General features: G+C 35.5%; 4 protein-coding genes across 6 annotated transcripts; 3 read left to right on the top strand and 1 right to left on the bottom strand.

Annotated features, from left to right (window-relative positions):
* Positions 1-10,136: 10,136 nt before the first annotated feature.
* Positions 10,137-12,652, bottom strand: LOC146922530 (F-box protein At4g22280-like). The gene is made up of 3 exons (XM_085711551.1): positions 11,750-12,652; positions 11,501-11,641; positions 10,137-10,316 (listed from the first exon to the last, which is right to left on the bottom strand). Exons 1-3 carry the CDS (start codon positions 12,650-12,652, stop codon positions 10,137-10,139), a joined length of 1,224 nt encoding a protein of 407 aa, XP_085567677.1.
* A 1,279-nt stretch (positions 12,653-13,931) lies between these two features.
* On the top strand, positions 13,932-15,636 carry LOC146922529 (auxin response factor 17-like). Its single transcript, XM_085711550.1, has 2 exons — positions 13,932-14,834; positions 15,430-15,636. Exons 1-2 carry the CDS (start codon positions 13,932-13,934, stop codon positions 15,634-15,636), a joined length of 1,110 nt encoding a protein of 369 aa, XP_085567676.1.
* Positions 15,637-20,268: 4,632 nt separating this feature from the next.
* Positions 20,269-21,359, top strand: LOC146922528 (cytochrome c-type biogenesis ccda-like chloroplastic protein 2). Of its 2 annotated transcripts, XR_015012494.1 has the most exons (5): positions 20,269-20,603; positions 20,703-20,737; positions 20,866-20,996; positions 21,099-21,184; positions 21,263-21,340. XR_015012494.1 is itself a non-coding variant. In XM_085715405.1 (4 exons), exons 1-4 carry the CDS (start codon positions 20,633-20,635, stop codon positions 21,316-21,318), a joined length of 378 nt encoding a protein of 125 aa, XP_085571531.1. In that variant the 5' UTR covers positions 20,302-20,632; the 3' UTR covers positions 21,319-21,359. The 2 variants fall into 2 exon arrangements, 1 of the variants encoding a protein (XP_085571531.1); XM_085715405.1 differs by having other exon boundaries at positions 20,302-20,737; positions 21,263-21,359.
* A 632-nt stretch (positions 21,360-21,991) lies between these two features.
* On the top strand, positions 21,992-24,913 carry LOC146922527 (uncharacterized). 2 transcript variants are annotated; one of them, XM_085715404.1, is made up of 5 exons: positions 21,992-22,429; positions 22,531-22,645; positions 23,495-23,593; positions 24,250-24,337; positions 24,532-24,913. In XM_085715404.1, the coding sequence occupies exons 1-5, from the start codon at positions 22,344-22,346 to the stop codon at positions 24,564-24,566; spliced, it is 423 nt and encodes a 140-aa protein (XP_085571530.1). In that variant the 5' UTR covers positions 21,992-22,343; the 3' UTR covers positions 24,567-24,913. The 2 variants fall into 2 exon arrangements, 1 of the variants encoding a protein (XP_085571530.1); XR_015012493.1 differs by lacking the exons at positions 24,250-24,337; positions 24,532-24,913 and adding exons at positions 23,278-23,390; positions 23,862-23,998 and having other exon boundaries at positions 22,258-22,429.
* The last annotated feature ends 306 nt before the right edge of the window (positions 24,914-25,219 follow it).

Genomic DNA, 25,219 nt, shown 5'->3' with positions numbered 1-25,219 from the left:
TACAAGCATAATTTTTCTTATCAAATTTTAGAGTGAGTATACTGATGCAGTTCCGTTGTGTAGATACAAATGAAAAGTGTTGTCTGCGTGCGTGTACATCCATACGAGATTACTTATTAGATCAATAATTCTGCCGCACTCCCTTTGTTTGTTATTTCAGTTTGCTTTTGGGTTGGTTTTTATTCCTTAAGTCTTTACTTTCAGCTTGCATAAATACCTTTGGGCTTGTAATCAATGGAAAGTAGATTCTTTGTTTTTTTTTCTTAAATCTTCTATCTGTTATATTACTCATATCAGTGAATAAAATAGAAATTTCATATGACCACTTTTTGAACAATCAACATAACTATAGATTTGTATCACATATCTCAGAAACATCAAATGAAAGCAATCCAAACAGTTCCATCCCGTTTCATATGTTACCAGCTTGTGCCTTCAACTCAAATACAAATGAGTTTAGAAACTCGGTTTGAACTCGAAATTTAAATCATTGTTGCGATTTTAGTGAATGAATTGAATGCTTAGTGTATGCATATGGTACTGAAATTTCTGATTCTATCTAGCTACTCAAAATGCATCGAAAGAATAAACTTGAAGAAATATGGAGAGCAACATTAGAAGAAAGTTTGATGTGAACTCTGAACGTAGATCTGCTAAATCTTAACCCTGCAAGAGAAGAAGATATTTTCAAATTTTGAACTTGTAATCCCCGTGTAATAAGAAAACTACATTATTTTTGCGCCAAAGCTCGATTTCATGTAAAGTTTTACAAGTACATGAAACAACAATTAGATTCATTGTTTTTCTAACAATCTTGCTTTTAGTGATTAGTAGAAAATGATTGCTAGTTAGTTATTTAGAAGTTAACTAATCAGTCAACTATAATGTCACAACGAGGAACATAGAAATGTATTATTAATTAGCCTTTTCTAATATTAATTCAAACTAGTTATCTAGAATAACATATGATAAACAAGAGCTCAAAACTACAAAACTCCAATGTAGACCCTCGGCATTGAACGATGACGACCTAGGACCATTGCCATTGCACCTTAATAGCAAAAACTTTTAGAACTTTGAATAAATACTGCTTGTCAGTGAAATGGGAAGGAAACAATGGCATTTGTAGGAAAAATTTATATTGACTGTGCTATACTTAACAAGCCTGATAAATGGGCTGAATAAGATTATTACAAATAATTACAGATACTTGTAAAACGGAAACCCAAGAAAGATGTCAACATTTACAAGAAAGTACATACCTAAATTGACATATAATTCAGATTCCAATTATGCAACAGCAGTAGATTTTTTATTTATTTATTTGCAAACAATTCTTGATACCCTTTAACATGCATGTTCCTATAAGAATATAAATAAATAGTATGATTATAGTCCTCAAGAATGTACCAATTTTCCTCTAGAACCCTTCTGTGTTACCAGGCAAAGGATATCATTGTGTTGTGCTTCTTCTGAATCGATAGCTTGATCTACAATGCTTTCAGAAGTTCCACTGGAGAACATCTCAGTTCCATTTCGTACACTGATAAATTTCATGAAATTATTGCTATAAGGACTCAATTCAAGCTTACCTTTGTTAAAAATGTTTGCAATTAAAAAGAGTTTAAGATCACAGTTCTCTAATTTAAATAAATGTTAACATCGAGAGAATAAACGATCATAAAATGCAGTTGAATTTTAAAAGGGAAGAGATGTCTTCAAAGATATTGTCGTATGAATCTTTGATGAGTGTGATCATTAACAATAACAGGAAATTATTATAGAATCTCCAATCTCAGCATTACTGGAATATGTCACTTAAGTAAGAAAAAGAACATGGCATTTGAAGTGATAAAAAGAAGTCTAGTATAAAAAGTTAAGACATGCTAAATTGAGATTATTCTCTAAGTTTAGCCAGTTAAAAACTTGTCAAGTGACAACCAAAGCTGCACCAGCACTCAGATGCTCTCTGTGGAGCATTCCAGAAAAAGAAGATTTGTTAAAATCTTTTTTTAAAACAAAGAACATTGTCTTACACCTCCAGACTCTTCAGAACTACCTCACGTTGATGTGTTTGAATCATTTGATACAGAGTCTATCAATAAGAAGAAGTATGGACCTGTCACAGCTGATGACTATAGCAAGTTTACTTTGTTATAAGTTCATTAGAATTAAAAGGTGAAGTTGTGAATACTAACCGATTATTTCAAGAAAAAATAGCAACCTTGCATTGCAAATATAAGTAGTTTAAAATGAAATTAGACTAATTTGACAAAATAGGTAAAAAGAAAAAGAAAAAGAGACAATTAATCTTGGAACGTGGCGAAACAATAGCTTTGCCCGTTGAATTAATGTTTTTGTTCTTGTTGTTGATAATATGAAATGGATAACACAGTATAATGGCTTGCAGATTCAGGTAATTTTTCATTTAGATGTTTTTCGAACACCAAAATCAACACTTGAGAATATTTTGAAGAAATTCATGTCAATCATCATATAGGATTTCGTCATAGAAGAAATCCACTGCAATCATCATAGAGAAGCTTTCATAATTCATTCTATTTGTTTTTTCTTTCTAGTTTCGTTTTATAATTTCCTTGTGCGAAACAAACTGAGCCATTAAATGGACATTTTCAAGTTATAACAAATTTTCACAAAGTTACGTACTAGCATTTACCATTGCATCTTTGTCTAGATTCTGGTGCAATTTTTTATTTATTTTTGGTAAACAAAAAGATATTATTAGGGGCTCAAACCCAGTACAACGAAGAGATAAAGATCAACCAACAGCAAAAGTTGAAGCAATAACACAAAATTCAAGCAAGAAATTGGGTTTAACAACCAGTCAGAAAACAAGGACATTGTTTTCAACAAAACCACACTGCTATTTGTTGCCATGCCATTAAAAATTGAATTATTCCTTGCAGACCATAGAGAGCACAAGACTGAAAACCAAAACAAATGCTTCCATCTCCTCCATTGCTTCTCTTTAAAAAGGCATCCATGTTTAACAAAATGACCGCTCTAACACTATCAACGCCCAGCCAATGATAGAAATCAGTCCACGCAGAATTAGCAAACGAACATGAGATAAAGAGATGGTCACAACTTTCATCATAATTTAAGTAGAAAACACAAGGAATGTCAATGCTATTATCAACGATTCCTTTCGCCTTTAGGGCATCCAAAGTTGCAATTTTCTGTTGAAACACGTATAGAGAAAAGTCTAGGAAATTTATCTTTAAGAATGAAATCATGCACCTACCCATCTTTGAAGCTAGAAGCGAGTGTCATTCCAATCTCCTATCCGACGACGAATCGAATTAACAAACCAATCCTCACAATCTGGTATGCAGCAGTCTAAAAGCTTCAAATCTCTCCACCAAAGTAAGACGTTTGAACTATTTCTGCACTGACTTGTAGTAACCCAATTACCAAAGGAATTCCCATACCTATGCACAAGTAAGGGATTCCAAACCGCTTCCTCCTCACAAAGGTACCTCCATTTCCATTTGGTGAGCAAAGCCACGTTGAATAACTCCAAATTCTTAACTCCAAGTCCACCCATATGCTTTGGTCTGCACTTATTCTTCCAAGCAATCTTTTTATGGTGCAACTTTTGTTATTTGCAAATACTAATATGTTTTCCTTGCTGGCACAGTTGATAGTTTATGTAGATAGATTAGATTGTGTCTTCACAAAGTATTACCATCAGCTTGCGAATTACTCTCATAAGAAGGTATAGTTGTGTTATAAAGGAATTTCATTGCCTATTAAAAGATTTTTCCAGTTTGAATAATCTACTTATTTTTGGCTGTAACTTATACGATACAAAAACTTGCCTGAATTTAAAGACAAGTGCTTCAAAAGAGTTTAGGTTTCTCAAACTTATTCAGTAATGGTTTTGTGCTCAAGAATTCATGCCAAAACCATTAACTCCTTCATAACTTTGTTGCAATCCTAGTTGTTTAAAGCGATCAAACTTAATAACGATGTTAATGGTGTATTTCTTTTTCTCCCCTTGTGCGTTGTTGTGAATTCGGACAAAATCACACCAATGAATAACAAAGATGTGTGGAGCAAAGGAAGTGGTAATCAATAGATAAAGTGTCTCCAAGCAACAACAACAAAAACAGATCTAAATCTAAGTGTAGAGCAACACCACAAGCATAATCAAAGCAATAAAGATAAGCAATGAAAGAAAAAGAACAAACACACCAAGATGGTAACCCAGTTCGGTCCAATATGACCTACTCTGGGGGAGAGAGCAGCCCTCCAATCCACTAAGATGAAAGTGATACAAATGGGTTACAAGAAATTAGCTTCAAAGCTCACAAAAGAACAAGACCTAATTTCTACCCATTTTCATGTCACCCACACTCACAATGAATCCTAAGAGAAAACACAAAAGGAAGCTTTTGATCCTTCCAATGGTGAAATCTCACTACCCAAGGTGTTTACAATGTTTCCCAACCCAAGAGATCCTCACTACAAAGACACTCAACCCTAAAGTTACCTCCTTTGTAATCCAAGTTTCTCTCTCTTTCAGCTCTCCTTCAAAATCTGCAAAGAAACACTTATATAGCAGTCTTCAGCTGTCAAAATCGTGTCACGTTTGTCCAAATCGTGACACGTTTGATACGTACGACCCAAGGTACGACCAACCTTATCCTTAAAACGTGCCCAGCAAGCCGAAAATCGTGTCACGTTTTCCCAAAATCGTGCCACGATTATACACCAGCAAAACATGCTTTCGGCATAGCCAAAATCGTGACACGTTGATGAAATCGTGTCACGATTTCTCTGTTTCTCAAAACCACAAATTTGAAGCCAAAAACAACATTCTCCACCTTGACTTCTAATTTGGTGATGATGTCAGTTTAACCATCAACCACCATGCTGCTCTCTCCAAAAGGGAATTACTCTTCAACAAACTTGATCAAGTCCAAGCAATGCTTGAACCTTGATCTAGGCAATGACTTGGTAAACACATCCGCCGGATTCTCTTCCGATGCCACTTTTTCCACCACAATCTCTTTTGCTTCAATCATGTCTCTAACAAAGTGCAAGCGAATGTCAATGTGCTTTGTCCTCTCATGATACACTTGATGATTCGCCAAGTGAATGGCGCTTTGGCTATCACAATGTATCTTCACACATTCTTGAGTAATTCCTAACTCACCAATCATCCCTTTCAACCATATGGCCTCTTTCACCCCTTCAACAAGGGCAATGTACTCCGCTTGAGTGGTAGATAATGCCACCACGGATTGTTGATTTGCCTTCCAACTAATAGCCGTGCCATAAAGAGTAAACACAAAACCCGATAGAGATTTTCTTGTGTCCACATTGCCCGCATAGTCCGCATCAACATACCCCTCTAAAGCATCTTCATCTTGAGCTGCTCTTGTGTATTTCAAACCGCACTTCAAAGACCCGTTTAAATACCTCAACACCCACTTCAAAGCTTGCCAATGCACAATACCCGGATTTGCTATAAACCGACTCACAATGCTAACCGCATAAGCTAAGTCCGGCCTACTACAAACCATTCCATACATGATGCTTCCAACCCCACTTGCATAGGGAGTACTTTCCATCGCTTGCTTCTCATCCTCGGATTGAGGACATTGTTTTATGGACAACTTTGTGTGGTGACCCAAGGGAGTGCTCACGGTTTTAGAGTTTGTCATTCTAAAACGCTCCACCACCTTCTTCAAATAACTAAGTTGAGATAAGAAAAGTTCACCTTTGTCACGATTCCTCAAGATATCAATTCCAAGAACTCTCTTTGCCGGACCAAGATCTTTCATCTCAAATTCACCATTTAACTTTTCTTTGAGCTTCACAATCTCATCCTTGCTAGAGCTTGCCATCAAGATATCATCCACATATAGAAGAAGGTAGAGAATGACTTTCTCACCGCTCTTCAACATGTACACACAAGAATCATACCCGCTTCTCACAAAGCCGGTCTTCAAAAGAAATTCATCAAACCGACGATACCATTGCCTTGGGCTTTGCTTCAACCCATACAAAGATTTCTTCAAAAGACATACCTTAGACTTATCCTCCACAAAACCTTCCGGTTGCTCCATGTAGATTGTCTCTTCAAGGTCACCATGTAAGAAAGCGGTCTTTACATCCATTTGTTCCAACTCAAGATTGAATTGATTCACAATAGCCATAAGTATCCTTATGGAACAATGTTTCACCACCGGTGAGAAGATCTCATTGTAGTCGATCCCCTCCACTTGAGTAAAACCCTTGGCCACAAGTCTTGCTTTGTACCTAGGACCTTCAACTCCCGGAATACCTTCCTTTTTCTTGAAGATCCACTTGCATCCAACTACCCTTTGGTGTTTAGGTAGCTTCACAAGTTTCCAAGTTTGGTTCTTTTCCAATGAATCCATCTCTTCATTCACCGCCTTCAACCAATACTTGCTTTCTTTGCTCTCAAATGCCTCCTTGAAGTTTCTAGGCTCCGAGTCTTGCACATCTTCAGCCGCATTTAGAGCAAAACACACCAAGTCCGCATAACCATATCTTCTAGGTGCCGTAATGGTCCTCCTCTCTCTATCTCTAGCCAAAAGATAATCGGGATCCACTACTGGTTGAGTTCCACTTGTATCCGATGTTGAAGCTTCATCTTCCACATCATCTTTCTCTTCATTTGGAAGCTCCACCTCAAACTGAGTTTCCTCCACCATTGTTTCCGGTTCTAAAGTCTCTAGGTCTTTACACTTCATCCCCATACGGGTCTCATCAAAGGTAACATCCCTACTAATCAAGACTTTTGATCCTCCACTAGAGTCCAATTTCCACAACTTGTAACCCTTCACACCTTCCGGATAACCAATGAAGACACATTTCAAAGCTCTAGGCTCAAGCTTGTCTTGCTTGATATGCGCATATGCCAAAGCTCCGAAAACCTTCAAAGAGGAGTAATCTGCCGGTTTCCCACTCCATACCTCCATAGGTGTCTTGAAGTCTATTCCCGTTGATGGACATCTATTGATCAAATAAGCAGCAGTTGTCACTGCTTCACCCCAGAAACTCTTAGGTAACCCAGCTCCTAGAAGCATGCACCTCACCCGCTCCAAAAGGGTCCTATTCATCCGTTCAGCAAGACCATTTTGTTGCGGTGTTCTCGGTACGGTTCTATGCCTCTTGATTCCTTTTAACCTGCAAAACTCATTAAATTGCTCTGAAACAAACTCCAGGCCATTGTCAGTTCTCATCCCTTTTAGTTTAGTTCCCATTTGATTTTCTATGAGAGTGTGCCATTCCTTAAACTTCTCAAATGTGTCACTTTTGTTTTTCAAAACAAAGACCCACACTCTCCTAGAATAATCATCAATGATGGAAAGAAAATAGGAACCCCCTCCATGAGTAAGAGTCTTGGAAGGACCCCAAAGGTCCGAATGCACATACTCAAAAGGTCTACTAGAATGATGCATACCACTACCAAACTTCACTCTATGTTGCTTGCCTAGTATGCAATGCTCACAAAATTCTAGCTTGTCCAATTTATCTTTTCCTAGCAAACCTTGTTTAGCTAGTTCAACTAAACCTCTTTCACTAACATGCCCCAATCTCAAATGCCACAATTCAGAATTATTATGAGGTACAACACTAGCTACCGATGCATTACCAATTACTATGGATCCATCTAAAATGTATAAACCATTCATTTTAGACCCTTTAACCGTAATCAATGCACCATGCGAAATTTTACAAACCCCATGCTCAATTCTAGTGCTATAACCTAGACTATCAAACATGCTAAGGGAAATTAAATTTCGCTTAAGTTCGGGAACAAACCTCACATCCTTTAAAAGGAATTCACGGCCATCAAACATCTTTAGACGAACGGTGCCCATGCCTTGGACTTTGCACGCTTTGTTATTTCCGAGTCGAACAACTCCTCCTTCTTTTAGAGCCAAAGTCTCAAAATATTCCTTCCTAGGACACATGTGATAAGAGCATCCCGAGTCCAAAACCCAACTCTTCTCCGGTTCCCAACTTGTGACCACTAGTGCACCCGCACTCTCATAACCATCTTCATCGGACGCCACCGCAACTTGAACGGAAGAACTACCATTGCCCCCTTTATCCGGGCAATCCTTCTTGTAGTGACCTTGCTTATGACAAAGAAAGCATTTATACTTTGATTTGTCAAAGCCCTTGGACTTAGACTTGGACCTCGACTTCCCCTTGCCTTTTCCTCTTTGCTCACTTCTCCCTCTTGTAACATTCAAGCCTTCACCACCATCATCAACCTTCAAGTCCTTGAACTTGGTCAATTCCTTGGTTCTCAAAGCCGATTGGACCTCCTCCAAAGTAGTGGTGCCCTCCTTACCATAAAGGATGGTATCCTTGAAATGCTCAAAAGACTTTGGTAATGAACAAAGTAACAACAAAGCCTTATCCTCATCTTCCATATTAACTTCAATGTTGGCCAAATCATCAAGAATTTTGTTAAATTCCGCCAATTGCTCCGAGATTGTTTTAGACTCCACCATCCTAAATGAATAGAGTTGTTGTTTCAAGAGTTGCCTATGAGCCAACGATTTCGTCATGTACAATGACTCCAACTTAGCCCACATCGACGCCGCGGTAGCCTCCCTCGCGACATCCCTTAAAACCTTATCTCCGAGACATAAAACAATGGCACTCTTTGCCTTGTCTATCATCTCACGCTTCTCCGCTTGTGTCAAATGTGCCGGCATCGCCGCTTCACCCTTCAATGCTTCTACACACTTTTGTTGTGTCAAAACCGCTTGCATCTTAACCTTCCACAACCCGAAATCATTACTTCCGGTGAACTTCTCGATGTCCCACTTTGAACCCATGATACCAACTTTACCAATTCACGCCTATGCCCCACGGTGGGCGCCAATTGTTGTGAATTCGGACAAAATCACACCAATGAATAACAAAGATGTGTGGAGCAAAGGAAGTGGTAATCAATAGATAAAGTGTCTCCAAGCAACAACAACAAAAACAGATCTAAATCTAAGTGTAGAGCAACACCACAAGCATAATCAAAGCAATAAAGATAAGCAATGAAAGAAAAAGAACAAACACACCAAGATGGTAACCCAGTTCGGTCCAATATGACCTACTCTGGGGGAGAGAGCAGCCCTCCAATCCACTAAGATGAAAGTGATACAAATGGGTTACAAGAAATTAGCTTCAAAGCTCACAAAAGAACAAGACCTAATTTCTACCCATTTTCATGTCACCCACACTCACAATGAATCCTAAGAGAAAACACAAAAGGAAGCTTTTGATCCTTCCAATGGTGAAATCTCACTACCCAAGGTGTTTACAATGTTTCCCAACCCAAGAGATCCTCACTACAAAGACACTCAACCCTAAAGTTACCTCCTTTGTAATCCAAGTTTCTCTCTCTTTCAGCTCTCCTTCAAAATCTGCAAAGAAACACTTATATAGCAGTCTTCAGCTGTCAAAATCGTGTCACGTTTGTCCAAATCGTGACACGTTTGATACGTATGACCCAAGGTACGACCAACCTTATCCTGAAAACGTGCCCAGCAAGCCGAAAATCGTGTCACGTTTTCCCAAAATCGTGCCACGATTATACACCAGCAAAACATGCTTTCGGCATAGCCAAAATCGTGACACGTTGATGAAATCGTGTCACGATTTCTCTGTTTCTCAAAACCACAAATTTGAAGCCAAAAACAACATGCGTCTTACTCGGGAGACAACTATTCAATGTCGCAAGAAAAATATTGAAATATTAGAAAGGAAAATTTTACTAAGGCGTAGGAAAATAAATAAATTTTAAATATGCTATCTAGCTAGTTAAATATTTTTCTTGGAAAAATTCTTCCTATTAAATTTGATCTCCTGTGAAAACTACTGCACCAATTGTTGTCAAAATCCGACTTAAATCCTAAAATCCAGGATTTTGCGACTTTCTTCACCTTCAACGACTCAAATCCATAGTAGAATCCTAAAATAGGCAAAATCCATCGATTTTGATTGCAATTTTATGTTTTCTTATAAACTAAGTCATTTATGACTATATACCATTTATAACATATATTTAGTATTATTATTTTTTTAGTAAAATCCATCGATTTTGATTGCGATATTACAATTTCCTATATCGATTCTACAAAAGTTCTTGAGTAGAATCCTTCGATTTTGATTGCAATTTTACGAGTCCTGGTATTGCTATTCCCTTTCGACCTGAAGTAAAGTCCCGATTTTGACAACCTTGACTGCACCTCAGAGTTCACTAGATAGTATCCTCCAGCCAGAATTTTCTGCAAACCCATCAACTGAAAAATAACACCATTAAGAGTATGAAATTGTATTCACTTCCCACAAATTCATATTAAAACCATACATGAACTCCAACTAGCAAGTCATTTAAAATTTTAGAGGGAATATTAAGCAAGAAATTTTAGAGGGTATTATCTACAAGGGAAATGAATTAACTAAAGAAAAACTCCTTGCAATTTCATCACAGCCCAGACAGCAAACATAAGCACAACAAACCAAAAAAAAAAAAAAAAAAATCAGCGGAACATTGTAGGATTATTAATCAAATTACGTGGATATGACTCAGTCAAAGAAGACAAACTAGAAACATATCATAGGCTAATAGACCAGTGTTAAATATGTAATTGATCACAGTATATCAAAAAGATAAAAATGTGATATAGAAACCAAAATTAAACATATAGAAATAAAAATTGGCAAGTAAAGTATAAACAAGAAAAAGATAGATGTCATATAATCAAGTTTAATACTTTACTTCAAAAAAGTAGCTTAAGTTCTAAACAGCTTTGGTGTTAACCAGTAGTAAAGTATAAACTAGAAAAAGATAAATGTCATATAATCAAGTTGAATACTTTATTGCAAAATTTGACAATAAAGTATAATTTTTTTATCAAGCATTTCCATATGAAAGTACATAAAATAATTGACCAAACTGATTCCGCCTCAATGCAACAAGGCAACACTGTATGATATTTCAACCAACTCCAGCAAGCAGACAGCTTTCGAAAAATCATAAAGAAAGAGAGAATTTTTACTTTCTTCCAACTAAACCATTTTAGTTCTAAATCATCCTTTCACCTCTTAATAGTTAGTTCAACACTTATTGACAAAGTTCAAAATCCTTCATCTCCCATAACCTTTTGTATTCTCCACCATGCCTTTTATGACACAAGTAGGCCATTTTCATTTTATCAGACAATAGTACAAAAGCTGATACCAATCAATATGAAAATAAGAACAAAAAAATTAATGAGACAATTCCAAAACTCATCAACTTAACATTTTATCAAGCATGTGTAAGGAAAAAATTCAAATGAGTTAAACCATATAATCAACATTCTATCAAACATGTAAATGGAAGCCAAGGGAAATGAAAAATAAAAGAAGGCAAAAATCAAACCAGAAAAATTGTGTTTTACAAGTTGTAAGGACATTTACCTTAATGAGGTAAGATGTCAACCTTTGCTGATGGTGCATTTTGAAGCAAAAATTCCACTAATCCTTTAGGTATGGATGAATCTCCCATTTCTACTTTAAGTGAGTTCAAGTTATACAAGGTAGGGAACTCAACCTTCAATAAATTAGGAACTAAGGAGAGAACCTAATCAATGTGACAGAAGACCTTAAATCAGCATGTATGGAAAGAAAAATGTTGTAAAAAAAAGTTAAAATTGCTAAATTTTCTCAAAACAAATATTCGCTAAATTACCTTAAGAGTTGTTGAAGTGACTGACAATGATTTGATATTTGCAAGCTCAACCAGCCAGTTGAGTAGAAACAAAGGAGACTCTATGTAAATTACCCACATTTCTGCATTAAGATTTACTTGCTCGATAGAAGAGAGATTTATATTGCTCTCACAAAGTTTCTGTAAAGGACCATGCCCGCAATAAACAAAGGTACAAAGATTTGGAGTGGATAACTGAAATTTCATCTCAGACTTGGAAAAGCCAGTTCGTATTGTTAAATTGGCTAGTGTGGCATTCACTATGCAGAGGTTTAAATAATCATGAACTATACAACCGGTAATGACCAAACTATTCAATTTTTTTAATGTCGAAAAGGGATTGACACAACCATCATCGCCGACACAAAAGATTAAACGATGTAGAGACAAGGTTGTTAATTGTGGTAAATTTAGAGAATTAGGAAATAAGTTTTGATGAGAATAATAGTCAATTGTGAGTTTAAGAGTGGTTAATGTGTTACATGAAAAGAAGGAAGGGGGAAATTGTGGACTAAAACATTTGACATCAACTTGTAACTGTTGGACATTATGTGAGAAAGCATATTTCAAAATTCTTTTGAGTAAGCGAGGGTCCATTGTACCTGAACGGTGAAAATCGAGGGCTAGCAGTGAGGTAGTGTCATTGCGAAGAGACAAAACATGAGAAACAAATTTGGTGAAACCCTTGAGATTTTTTGGAAAGTGTATAGAACTGAATTTAAGGGAGGAAAGATTTTTCCAGAGATTGTTCCATCTTGGGGACAATATGCATGTTTGGACTGCATGTTTGGTGTCTAGAAAAGAGAGTATGTGAAGTAGAAGACAATTAGACAAGTCGCTAAGTCTGTCTGGGTTAGGGTTAGGGTTATGCCTTTGTCTCTTCATCGTGATTATATCACAGAGAAAAGAAAAGTAATACTGCGACGGCACTGAAGCAAAGTGTTGTATCGTTTATACAAAGAAGTGATTGAAGAGACGAGATTGATGATTTCACGATGGAGTTGGAATCAACAAATAAAATTACTATTTTTTTGAGATTATTTTTGAAGTTTTCAAATTGTTTTTTTTAAAGAAGTTTTTAGTAAATAGGCAAAAACCCTTCGAAATTGTATTCATCAAAAACCCCCCAATTATTAGGAAATTTGAAAAGGAAAATTCTATGGTGAAGTTGTTAAATTACAAGATATATTTATATGAATTAGGTAGTTGTAATCCCAGCCACTCTATCGGGTGAATATATTATCATCTATTTTTTTTCCTTCATTTAATAAAACAAAATCTATATTATTCCCTCATGAAATCTAAGATGGACTTAATTTCAAGTTTTGGATGATGATTTGTAGTTTACTTTTTCGCGCAGTCTAGATAGATTCAAATTAGCCAATGCGAGATTGTTTGATAAACATGGTTGTCAGATTTTGCTTCACGTCGAATGGGAATAGTGAAATGGAAAATCGTAAAATCGCAATCAAAATCTTGGGATTTTACTCAACTACTTTTGTACAATCGATATAGGATAGCAAAATCGAAACTCGTAAAATCGAATCAAAATTGATGGATTCTACCAAAACAAAGATAATGTTAAATATATGTTATAAATTGCATATAATCCTCACTCAAATTTAAAGTTCACAAAATAATTATACATAAATAGATGTCAATCAAATATTATTTCGTAGTTATAATAATATGCTAAACAACTTAGACAAAATACTTAAAGAAATATCTTAGATGCCTGACAAATATGATGATGGATTGAAGGAGAGGATGATGGATTGAAAGGAATAGACAATATCTAGTTATTTATAGTTCATTTAGCAGGTAAAAATTGATTCTACTATGGACAGAATCCTTTAAAATCCTGCCATTATGCATGAATTTCACAATTTTCTGTGATTTTGATGCAATTTTACAAGGATTTTTCCTCTTTTGGGATTCTACTATGGATTTGAATCATTGAAGATGAATAAAGTCACAAAATCAGGGATTTCGAGATTTAAGTCGTGATTTTGACAACAATAGCTACAAGTGCTTATATGAGTAAAAAAGTTCAAATAAGTCAAATTAAATATGCTTATCATACACACACACACACTCTCTCTCTCTCTCTCTCTCTCTCCCCATAACAATTTTTTTCTCTTCTATTCTTTGCAATTGCACTTCCATGTCTCTGCCTGAGCCACGTCGTGTCAACCCCAAAATATGGCAGATATGCGCAGGCCCCGACGCCAAGATTTCAAAGATTCACTCTAAAGTTTACTACTTCCCACAAGGTCATTTGGAACATGCATGTCGTTCCCCTAACAGTGTCACAATCTCCCAGTTTCTTTATGATCGTTACCGTCCATCCTTTCCATGCATCATTTCAGCCGTTAATCTCTTTCTTGATACTCTCACTGATGAGGTTTTCGCCAAACTGCTCCTCACTCCGATAACTGGCCAAGATCCTCCTCCTCCTACTGTTGTTCCCGGAAAAGAAGACGACGATGGAAACAATCTTGTTTCCTATGTCAAAACTCTCAGAATAACTGATACTAAATCTGTACTCAATATACCTCATGAATGCGCTGAATTGATCTTTCCAAAGCTCGACTTAGAGAAGTTCCAAAGCTTGACCTACGTGAAAAACAGTAGACTACGTACTGGCTGGTCTCACTTTCGAAAAGAGAAGAAACTCGTAGCCAAAGATTCTGTTGTTTTCTTGAAAAACGCTGCTGGAAAGATATTAGTTGGAATTCGCAGGAACACTAACTTCCCTGCAGCTGAAGTGGGTGAAAGAGGCAGGAATTTAACTGAGAGTGCGGTTTTGAATGCAGTGGAATTGGCGGACAAGAACATGGAGTTTGAAGTTGTGTATTATCCAACAGCTAGGAATTGGTGTGATTTCGTGATGGATGCTAAGGTTGTAGATGATTCCATGAAGATTGGTTGGGAATCTGGAATGAGAGTCAAACTTACGTTGAAGAAAGATGAATCTTCAAATTCAAAGACATATTATCAGCCTACGGGAACAATCTATACTTTCTTTAATTATTCTTCTAATGTCCCTAATTGGCGCATTCTTGAGGTGCATATGCTTTCTTATTTTAATTGAATATTGTTATCAAGTTTATAGTTTTATTAAACTTGAATCCATAATTTTATGATTTGTTTGATAATTGTGTTAAAGTGGATACATGATTCATTTAGATGTTGAAACAATAATTAGATGAAATAGATATATAAAATTTGGAGACATAGTAGATTCTTCTGTTTGGAATGTAAGCTAGCTTTGTGCCGTATAGGATAAGTTCCAAATGCAATTCTAAAATTGAGACAGAAAATCATTAGAGTCTCCATCTCCAACATTATTAATTCACTTGATAGACATCTCATGACACTTAATGTATACTTTATGTAATCAGATTACATTTTAGATACGATTGCTTGTTATTATAGACTTAATCGATTGCTTCAATAGTGATATTCTTTAAGAAATAGTAATGAAGTTTAAGAACCTTCTAAGCATTTCTCATTGTAAACACTCCTGTTGCTAAGTAGGATCTTGATTTTTACTCATGTTATCAATTGGTAAGAAACTTTTGATGTGTAAATACATATATAAACTAAGCTATCAAATATTTCAAATGATTGATATTGATTCTTACCATTTTTTATCATAGGTTAACTGGGATGGACCTAAAATCTTGCAAAATACAAACATAGTCAATCCTTGGCAGCTTGAAGCTAGCAACATACCTGCAAAAGTTTTGAATGACAAGGGTGATGGTTTCATCAGGAAAAGTAGAATGGCAGGGCTGAGTGGTACTTTGTCTGACACAGAGCTATACACTGGCAGTCCTAAATCGGCTGACTTGTTGCCTCAATGAACCAAGCAACAAGTGAGGTATCTTCATTGGTATATCGGTACAATATTGGTCTGCAGTCACAATTAGGAACTGTGAAAATTAATTTTTCAAGACAGTAAATAGCTCCCATCTGGCAAAAATTTAATTTCTGTAAAAATGTTTCTGACATCATTGTTTTTTTCTTACAAGTAGTATTTTTATTTTCAAAATTTAGAGTGACTATACTTGAAGCAATTCTGTTGTGTAGATACAAATGAAAAGTGTTGTGTGCGTACGTGTACATCCATATGAGATTACTTATTAGATCAAGTCTTTACTTTCTGGTTGCAATACGACCTTTGCTTTTATTTCTTGAATCTTCTTTCTGTTATATTACTCATAGCAGTCAATGAAAAAGAAATTTTATATTACCATTTTATGAACAATCAACAATAACTCTAAATTTGTATCATCGAGAAAGAGGAAATTCTTGAAAATAGTAGTCATCTCATATCTCAGAAACTTCAAGACCATTAAACCATACACGAAATGAGACATCTTCGTTGCCGTGGCATGTCTGTGCAATATTGACCTGCACTAACAATTATGAATTTGGTGAACCATTCCAATTGTACATCTTATTCTAGCCAGTTATATATAGACTTGGAATGAGATCCATAAGCCAAGAAAATTCTAGTTTGGCGCTTAATAGGATATTCAAAACGTGTTTTTAAGATACACAAACACAGTCTTTGGCCATTTATCAGAAGATATATAACTAATTTAGAACTACATGAAGAACTTAATTCATACTTGTTCATGAAAATATAAGATGCCACATTCTTAGAGATTGAATTTATCTGCAAGGTTGCATGTAGGAAGTATTTATTCACCTCATTTAGAAAAGAAGTGTACGAGTAAACTTAAATTTATCAGCACCTTTGAAGCTCCCTTTAATTCAATTCGTTGAATGTTCACGGTTTCTTTTGAAAATAACTATACGCGATTTTACATGAAAACAACGTCATTGAATGTTTATACTTGCGAGTTAATAGTTTAAAAAAATGATACGTGTCTTAAAAATCGGGGTGTTACAATTTCCTTCCAAATCAAATCATTCAAACCATTGTTTTGCTCGGAGTATTGATCTTGATTTTTTCTGAGTTAAATGATTATTTCAGTTCAGAAGATTGATTTGCTAAGAGGTTCCACAAACGGTCACCAAAAAGTGAAGGCTAATTGATATTGGTATATATCAAGACATTGAATCACTTGTACAAGGATTCTAATAACTTCTTAGAAGCTTAAATTAAGGTTAACTTTAAAGGTAATAGGAATGATTTATTAAGAATGTATATGTAGTCAAACTAAGATTTCATCATACTCATGTACATAAACCAATTCACGTTCCTATCCTATTTTTCGCTACTTCAATATGGTAAAGTAAGAAAATAATCTGTTAACCACAGATAAAAAAACATAATCATAACTTCATACAAAAATTAATCTGGAAGTCTTATAACTATTATCCTAAGGTGGAATATGTCCAAATAGAAACCATGAAATTTGAAAGTATACTACAGACTAGATATCAGTTATGTGCATCATATGCTAGACCAAATATCGTAAAGTTTGTTTCATCAGTCTAGTTTCATTAATATCTGCCAGCCTTTAAGTACCTGAACACAAGAAAAACCAAAGTAAACATTCATACATGAATTTCAGTTACAAAGCTTATAATTATTGAAGCAAACAATATACAAAGAATGAAGATACTAACTTTGGTGGCAAGTTACAAGTCCATCTTTTTAACATTAAATTTCATGAAAAGAGAAGTTGGATAATTTGGTATACTAAATTTGGTTGAAGATGCACACTTCTAAAAGTAATTTAGAAAAGAAAAGCTTATTATAAGAGGCAGAAAATGAATGAGATTGGATTAAATATGAAACAGTAAAGATCAGGATATAAACAAGATGCAGTAAAGAATGCATAACAAGCAGTAACATCAAAGAATGTTAGAATGACATTTCATGAACCAGTCCATCATCCTTCAAAATCATTATGTACATCTATATAAGGTCTTAGTAGTACAAGTATCCATGAGATTAGAACGGATTAAATGATACTACATTGCATCCATTATGTTGAGAGACATACATGCAAGATATATACTAGATGCTGACCCTTGTATTAAAGCATGCATAGACTGCAGATTGCATTATGCAGACACTATATATGTTTATTTTCAAAGATGTACACAGATCAAAAGATATACTGGATGCCGACCCCTTTATTGAGTCAAGTGCAGACTGCAAACTGCAATTCTGCTTGGTACAAGATCAGGGTGAATTCCCTTGGATTAGTCTCAGTACTAATCCTAAAGGTTTGGTCTAAATTATATTATACTAATCCTAAAGGTTTGGTCTAAACTATATTATCTGTGTTCACTTCACATTACAAAAAATAAGAATATGTGAGTTTCAGAATGATGGGTTTCTTGGCCTTTAACCAAGCTATTAGAAACCAATTAAATAACACAGTTGATATCATAATTTCATGAACCATCTAAATGAACCATGTATCAACTAGTTCTATACCAAAGTTTCACCAACCTTCATAGACGAAAATCTGGCTGCCGAATTTCTTGCTGTTGACGAACGAGAGTCCAGCCAGAAGTATAGCAAGTGTGAGTGTGGTATGTGCAGATACTCCAAGTTCAAGTTAGTCATGAATTCGATAAAAAAGTTGAGTAAAACACCAAATTGGACATTTAAGTCACTTAGTCACTGAGTCTATTAATATTTCAAACTAGTCATTGTCTTTGTCAAAGTTTCTTATATATTTAGGTCTTTGTCACACTACAAATACGAACAGAGGAACCTAACTGAGAAAAATTGGTACCTCCTAGAAGGACTATGATCATACTGTTTATTTATATTCTTGTAGGAACATGCATGTTGAATAGTATCATGTATTGTTTGTAATTTTATAAAAATTCTTTTCTACTTCTGTTGCAAAACTGGAATCTGAATTCTACGTCAATTTAGGTCTGTACTTTCTTGTAATCGTATTCGGCCCATTTATCAGGCTTGTTCTGTATAGCGCAATCAATATAAACGGATTAGCATACACACTATTCAACATTAGAATAATAATCATAAATTTTTCCTACAAATGCATTGTTTCCTTCCCATTTCTCTGACAAGCAGTATTTATTCAAAGTTCTAAAAGTTTCTGCTATTAAGGTGCAATGGCAACTGTCCTTGGTCGTCATCGTTCAAAGCCGAGGGTCTACATTGGAGTTTTGTAGTCTTGAGCTCTTGTTTATCATATGTATTTCTAGATAACTAGTTTGAATATTAGAAAACGCTAATGAATAATACATTTCTTTGTACCTCGTTGTGACGTTATAGTTGACTGATTAGTTAACTTCTAAATAACTAACTAGCAATCATTTTCCATCAATCACTAAAAGCAAGATTGTTAGAGAAACAATGAATCTAATTTTTGTTTCATGTGTTGGAACAAAATGTGTTTAACAATGAACCTTAAAGAGTTTTGATGATAACAAGGTATTAAAAATTGTAAATTGGACTAGCTAATATTTGTTCAAGTGTACAAGACCATAATTATAAAGTTACATCATCATTGGTTCTGAATGAGCAAATAAAGAGCAAAAGAAAATGAAGCTTAGATGATTCTGAAGGCAAAGCGCTCCTGAAGTCAAGCTGCTCCTGAAAGAAATAGCGCTCCTGAAGTAAAGCTGCTCCTGAAGAACAGTGCTTCTGAAGACAAGAGGTCCAGAAGCCACATCATCAGAAGCTGCACCATCAGAAGCTGCAGAAGTTGCTTCATCAGAAGCTGCATCATCAGAAGATGCATCATCAGAAGCTGCCTCATCAGAAGTCATTTCACCAGAAGCTGAATCTCAACTGGATTTGCAAAAGATTCAAGAATTGAAGAATTATCAATGCAAAAGCTGTCTATTGGATTCGAAAACACAAACAAAGGATTAGTGGAATTTTGCAACGGTCATTTCAAAGGTGTTTGAAGGCTTGTGCTTGCAATTTGGACGAAAGCGTTGACATTGTACTTTGTACGAATTGTACAACCACGTTCTCCACTACTCTGTTTTGTGTCCACGCTACAAGACAAGAAAACAGCTCCAGAATACGGTTACGCCTGCATAGATGTTCCTTTGGATAAGGAATGGATTTCAAATTTGTTCTTCATAGGACAACAACCAAATCAGGCAAAAGATCATTGGTGAAAGATCAAGCTTCAACAACGACTCTTTGGTGTGCTGGCAATTTCACAACGTCTCTTTCACACCTCTATATAAAGGAGTGAAGACCTAGAGATTTGGTAATGCAAGAACGCTGAACGAAAGACTCACAAGATTTTCACAAGTACCAAACCTCTGCTGAAATTGTTCTGCATTCACTTAGAATTTCTGTGTCTCAAAGTCATATCTTAGAAACACTACAAGAAATTTTGAATTTTGCGACACTTACTTTGCGACCCTTAGCTTAAAACTGCCTCTGATTACACCTTTGCGACAGTTTCTACGACCCTTAAGCCCAACAGCCGCAAACTTTTTAGTAATTGCGACCCTTAAGCAACTGTCGCAGTTTTTTGAGTTTTTTTTTTTAGTTTTTTTTTGAGCTTTTTGGGTTATATCACGTGTTCTTCACCCAATTTCCTGACTATCGCTTTCCCAAATTCACTCTCCCCGCTCCCAAATTTCACTCTCCCCGCTCTCAAAATTCAAACCCTAAGCCTCCAATCTTCATCTCACTCAATCTCTGAAATCTTCATCTCACCCTCATTCTCTTTCATCACCTCTCATGCTTAATCTCATAAACCCTAAAATTCCCAATCTCTCTCACCCTCTGTTCTCTGCCATCGCCGCAGCCGTGCTTCTACACCAACCACGCCGCCGTGCCTCAATCTCGTTCAACCAATCACCACATTGACAAATCCTGCACTCGTCTCTCCAATCTACGGTCCCCACTTCTCTTTCCTTCCATTTCTCATGACCCACCTTCTTTCTCAAAGCTACGGTCAGCCTTCAAACCTAATAATCTTCAACTTTTCATTTTCAGCTGCACAATTGGTTGCTCCAGTCACTGCAAAAGCTGTAAGTTTAAATGTCTCGGTTGCATTAATGTCTTCTACAATTCTTGTCTCTTTCCAATGTTTCTTTTCATTTGTTTATTTTCCGGGGTAAGTTTGGTCTCAGGAACAAGAATTGTGTTTTTTAATCAGGAAGTGGTTGCAACTGTTTTTACTTTGGCTGATGGAGGTATCGGTGACTGGTTTGGAGGCATTCTATTTTCAGCCGGACAACAGGCCAATGAAGCAGTTCTGGACCAACTATCGTCCCTGAGTTTTACTAGGTGCACTATAAATTCCTCCGAATGATTTTATTTCTATCATTTCCACTAATAATTGAAACTTGTGTATATGGTTTTTTATATGCTTCTTATTCAACTTTACAGTTTGGCTGTAATTTATGGGGCAGGACTTGTAACCAGCCTTTCTCCCTGTACGCTTAGTGTGTTACCGCTAACCCTCGGTTACATTGGTAAGATTGTTGTCGTTTTACGTTTTTCGGTACCAAAAACGTTTTAAAATGACTAAAATCTCTGTTATAATATGGCAGGGGCTTTTGGCTCTGGAAAAAGCAGAGCACAGGTAATCTCTTGCTGCCCGAGTTAATTTCTAGTTAATTGAATCTGTGTAATTTCTAGTTTCTAATTTTGCGTTCTTATTCTGTGCAAATGGGTTTCGCTGTAGGGCTAGGGGAACTTCAACATAATTTACTTTAGGAAAAATTTTAAGTCTTTTAAATTAACCTTAAGATAAACTGATGATGATTTTTGTTATCATTCTTCATTAAGGTTACTCATTGAAAACATGTACATATTATGGGAATTTAGGCGGTTGAGAACTTTTGAGCATGAACTAACAAAGTAGGTTGTACATGCACATGTTAAAGAAGCTTTTAAAATATATTGAAACTTACACATACCTTTGTAGTTTCAAACTTCTGATAGTCTTTAATTGCATATAAAAGTATTACGAAGAACTCTAGTTTAAATTCCACTATAGAGAGTAAACGTGATGATGAATGTAAATCTGATTTTAGGAAGAAAAAAAAAATGTTGATGGTAAATGATATTACAATTTGTGTTGTCTTCCAAGTAAAAGTATAATGGAGTCGAAATTTTACTACAAATGAATATACTTTCAGGGGCAAAATTTAAATCAAACCAAAAGAGAAGAGAAAATATCTATACTTCTTCTCAAGTTCTCATGCTCTCACCTAAAATGGCTACTATATAGTGTAAAATGATATGTAATATGTGTGCATGCTTGTTTGGGTTCCAAGTACGCTTGATGTTTCTTTTCTATGTATATGAATGTCATCATGATCTTTATATATTATATTCATGCAGGCCCTTTTAAATTAGTTTATTGATTTAGTTTGTTAATATAGAGAGAGTGATTTAGTTTGTTAATTTATTTATTGATTTTGTTAGTTTCTCAGTTCTGTGCAATTGGTTTTCCGTCATGTTACGCCGCCGCCAATAATTTGTTAATAACGTCTTTCTGTTTTTTCTTCTTACCTGCCACAACTTAACTCTTCCCTTTTTTTCTTCAGAAAACAGTTGGAAACTGGTGCTGATATAGTTACCGGGACTCGTTATGTTAAAGGTGGTGGTGTGCATGGATGGAATCTTATGCGCAAACTAACAAGCAGGGGAGCAAATGTTCTTGCACAAACACTTTTATGGCCTGGTGTCTCAGATTTGACAGGGTCTTTCAGGTAAAGAGATTGATAATGGATATCTAAAAGTTTAGTGAGTGTTTTTGCTCCCTGTTGATCACTTGATTGGTTTGAGATTGATGTATTGTTGTTATTTGTAGACTTTATAGGAAATCAGCGCTTAAAGATATTATTAGTTGCTGTGTTAGTAAGGGATATGTCTTTCAAATGGAGATGATAGTTCGAGCATCCAGAAAAGGGTACCATATTGAAGAGGTGTTGTTGCTAATTTGTGTTTTCTATTCTTTACATTAACCTAGTTGTTATGTCAATTTCATAACTCATGAGTTAGATATGTAGTTAGCATTAATCGTCACTATATGTGCTTGCCATTTATAACATCTTGATATATTGATCGTAATTTTCTTTTTCCAATATCTAACATGTACCTTTTATTCATAAAACTTGTGAACTGAATGATGGCACATCCTTTTTAATGCCATAGGATTTATAATTGACTGCACTTTACAGATGCCTGCTGCTGGATTATAGAAATGTTTCACCAATGCATATATTCCCTAATCCCGTGGCTTCAGTTGACTATGACATTTCCTTATTAAGTTACAATTGATCATATGTATGTACTTTGTACATTGAGGCTATCAGCATGTGTTTTTTGTAAAGGCAGTCAGCCATGCACTTATCCATGTAGACATTCTATTCCATATATTGATAGGCTATTGGTCTTCTGTAGGTCGCTGATAAATTGAAATTTGTATGACATATAATTATTCTTAAAGATGCATTTGATATTAACGTTGTCAATTTGACTGGCAGTCATACACACACTGTCTTGTGCTTTGCAAACTGTCCGAAATGATAATCGCAAAACATGGAAATTATTCCAGGATTGGCATTTGATGATTAGATAAATTGGGAGACTATTAAGGATGATGTTGAGTTGGGAAACTCTAATTACCCTATGGTTCTTGTTCAAGTTCCAATGTATAATGAAAGAGAGGTGAATTTTCAATATCGATTTTTTCCATTTTAATGTAATTTGTGACCTTTTTAAAGCATAACTTTCTGTCTTTGAAATTGACATAAAAATTGTTCAAAATGCAGGTTTATCAGTTATCAATTGGTGCTGCATGTGGACTCAGCTGGCCTTTTGATAGAATCATCATACAAATTCTTGATGATTCAACTGATCCAACAATTAAGGTATACATGCTACGAAACTAATGTGCACTTTTGTCACCTTAAATTACACTTTTGGTCTAGTAAATTTTATTTTTCACCTAAGTTTTTCTTTGGTTCCATTTTGGTTCTCTTGTTAGACACTATAGTCATTTATATCGGTTTTTCATTTCAGTCCATCAAATATTTCTAAAATAGAGAATAATCGAGTAACAAGACTAATGATAGGGTTAAGTTTGTATTAAAAGGTGATTGTGAATGATTGTGGCAAGTGAACAAACAAAAAATGCAGGAGTTGGTACAAGTAGAATGCCATAGATGGAGAAGCAAAGGTGTGAATATATAGTATGAAGTTAGGGACAATAGAAATGGTTACAAAGCAGGTGCACTAAAGGAGGGAATGAAACATAGCTATGTGAAACAATGTGATTATGTTGCTATCTTTGATGCTGATTTTCAACCTGAACCTGATTTTCTTTGGCGAACCATCCCTTTCCTTGTTAATAATCCTGATATTGGTTATTGTTGTTGTTGGTTATTGTTTTTTTTTATTTGTCCTCTGTTATTGTTGTTAACCCTTTGCCATTGTAATCGAATATGCATATGAAAGATAATTGTTTGAGCTAATTTGTAATGCAGTGGTTCGTTGTTTAAGTTATTAACCCATTGTTATGTTGCAGGCTTGTTTCCTCTTTCCGCAACTAATATATTGGATCCTTCCATACATCCAGTTGATGCTTTTGTCCTTTGATTCCAGAAACAGATCAGGTATTGTACTGATTCCTTCATCACATGTTAATTGTTTTTTTTTTGGAGTACATCACATTTTAATTGTTTAATGGTCTGCTTTTGATGTCTAATTACAGGATTTGTTTTGGCATTGATGTTTGATGTGTGAAACATCAGTTTTAAAGCAAATTCAGTTTCGCTAAATTTCTGATGTTGATGCTATCTGTATGCAGCTTCTACTTCACTCAATTCAGTTCAGAACATTTAAAATGCCTAAGGAGAGAAAAGATAGGTCTTTGTCACATGAGTGTAGCAGAACATCACCTTATCCGAGCAGCTCAAGTCGCGTCAGAAGATCTACATCTAAAATTCCTTTAGGAGGCATGTCACATTCAGATGGCACTAGGTTAGGTTCGCATGTGAGTGTGTGGCTGCTATCTAATGCTTAAGCTGTGAATAATGTCATTGGTCAAGAAGATTGTGATGACCAAATAGATTAACATTATTAAGGATGTTAGTTAAGACACATTTTATGTGATGGTCTTGCTATTTTTAGTTATATATTTTTGTATTTTATGTATTTATTAATATATTTATTTAAATTGGCAACAAAAACTGCCCCATTCATTTTTTATTTTTTTTTTAAAAAATCTTAACATCTGCGACTGTTTTGAAGGGTCGCAAGCCTTTATTTTTTTAAAAAAAAAACTTACATCTGCGACTGTTTTGAAGGGTCGCAAGCCCTTTTAAATTAAATTAAAGCGCTCTTTTGCGACGGTTGGCAACTGTCGCAACATCTGTTGCGGCAGTTGGAGTGGCTGTTCTACGAAGGGTCGCAAATGACTGTTGCGACCCCAACAAATGTGACTGTTGGGGAACAGTCGCAAATGTACATTTGCGACCCTTCTAACAGTCGCAATC

The sequence above is a fragment of the Medicago sativa genome, chromosome 5, assembly GCF_051527215.1.
Source record: "Medicago sativa cultivar Bolivia chromosome 5, Bolivia_mono, whole genome shotgun sequence".
NCBI lineage: Eukaryota > Viridiplantae > Streptophyta > Magnoliopsida > Fabales > Fabaceae > Medicago > Medicago sativa.
The sequence above is the reverse complement of the archived record's forward strand: the minus strand, read 5'-3'. Positions and strand labels throughout refer to the sequence as shown.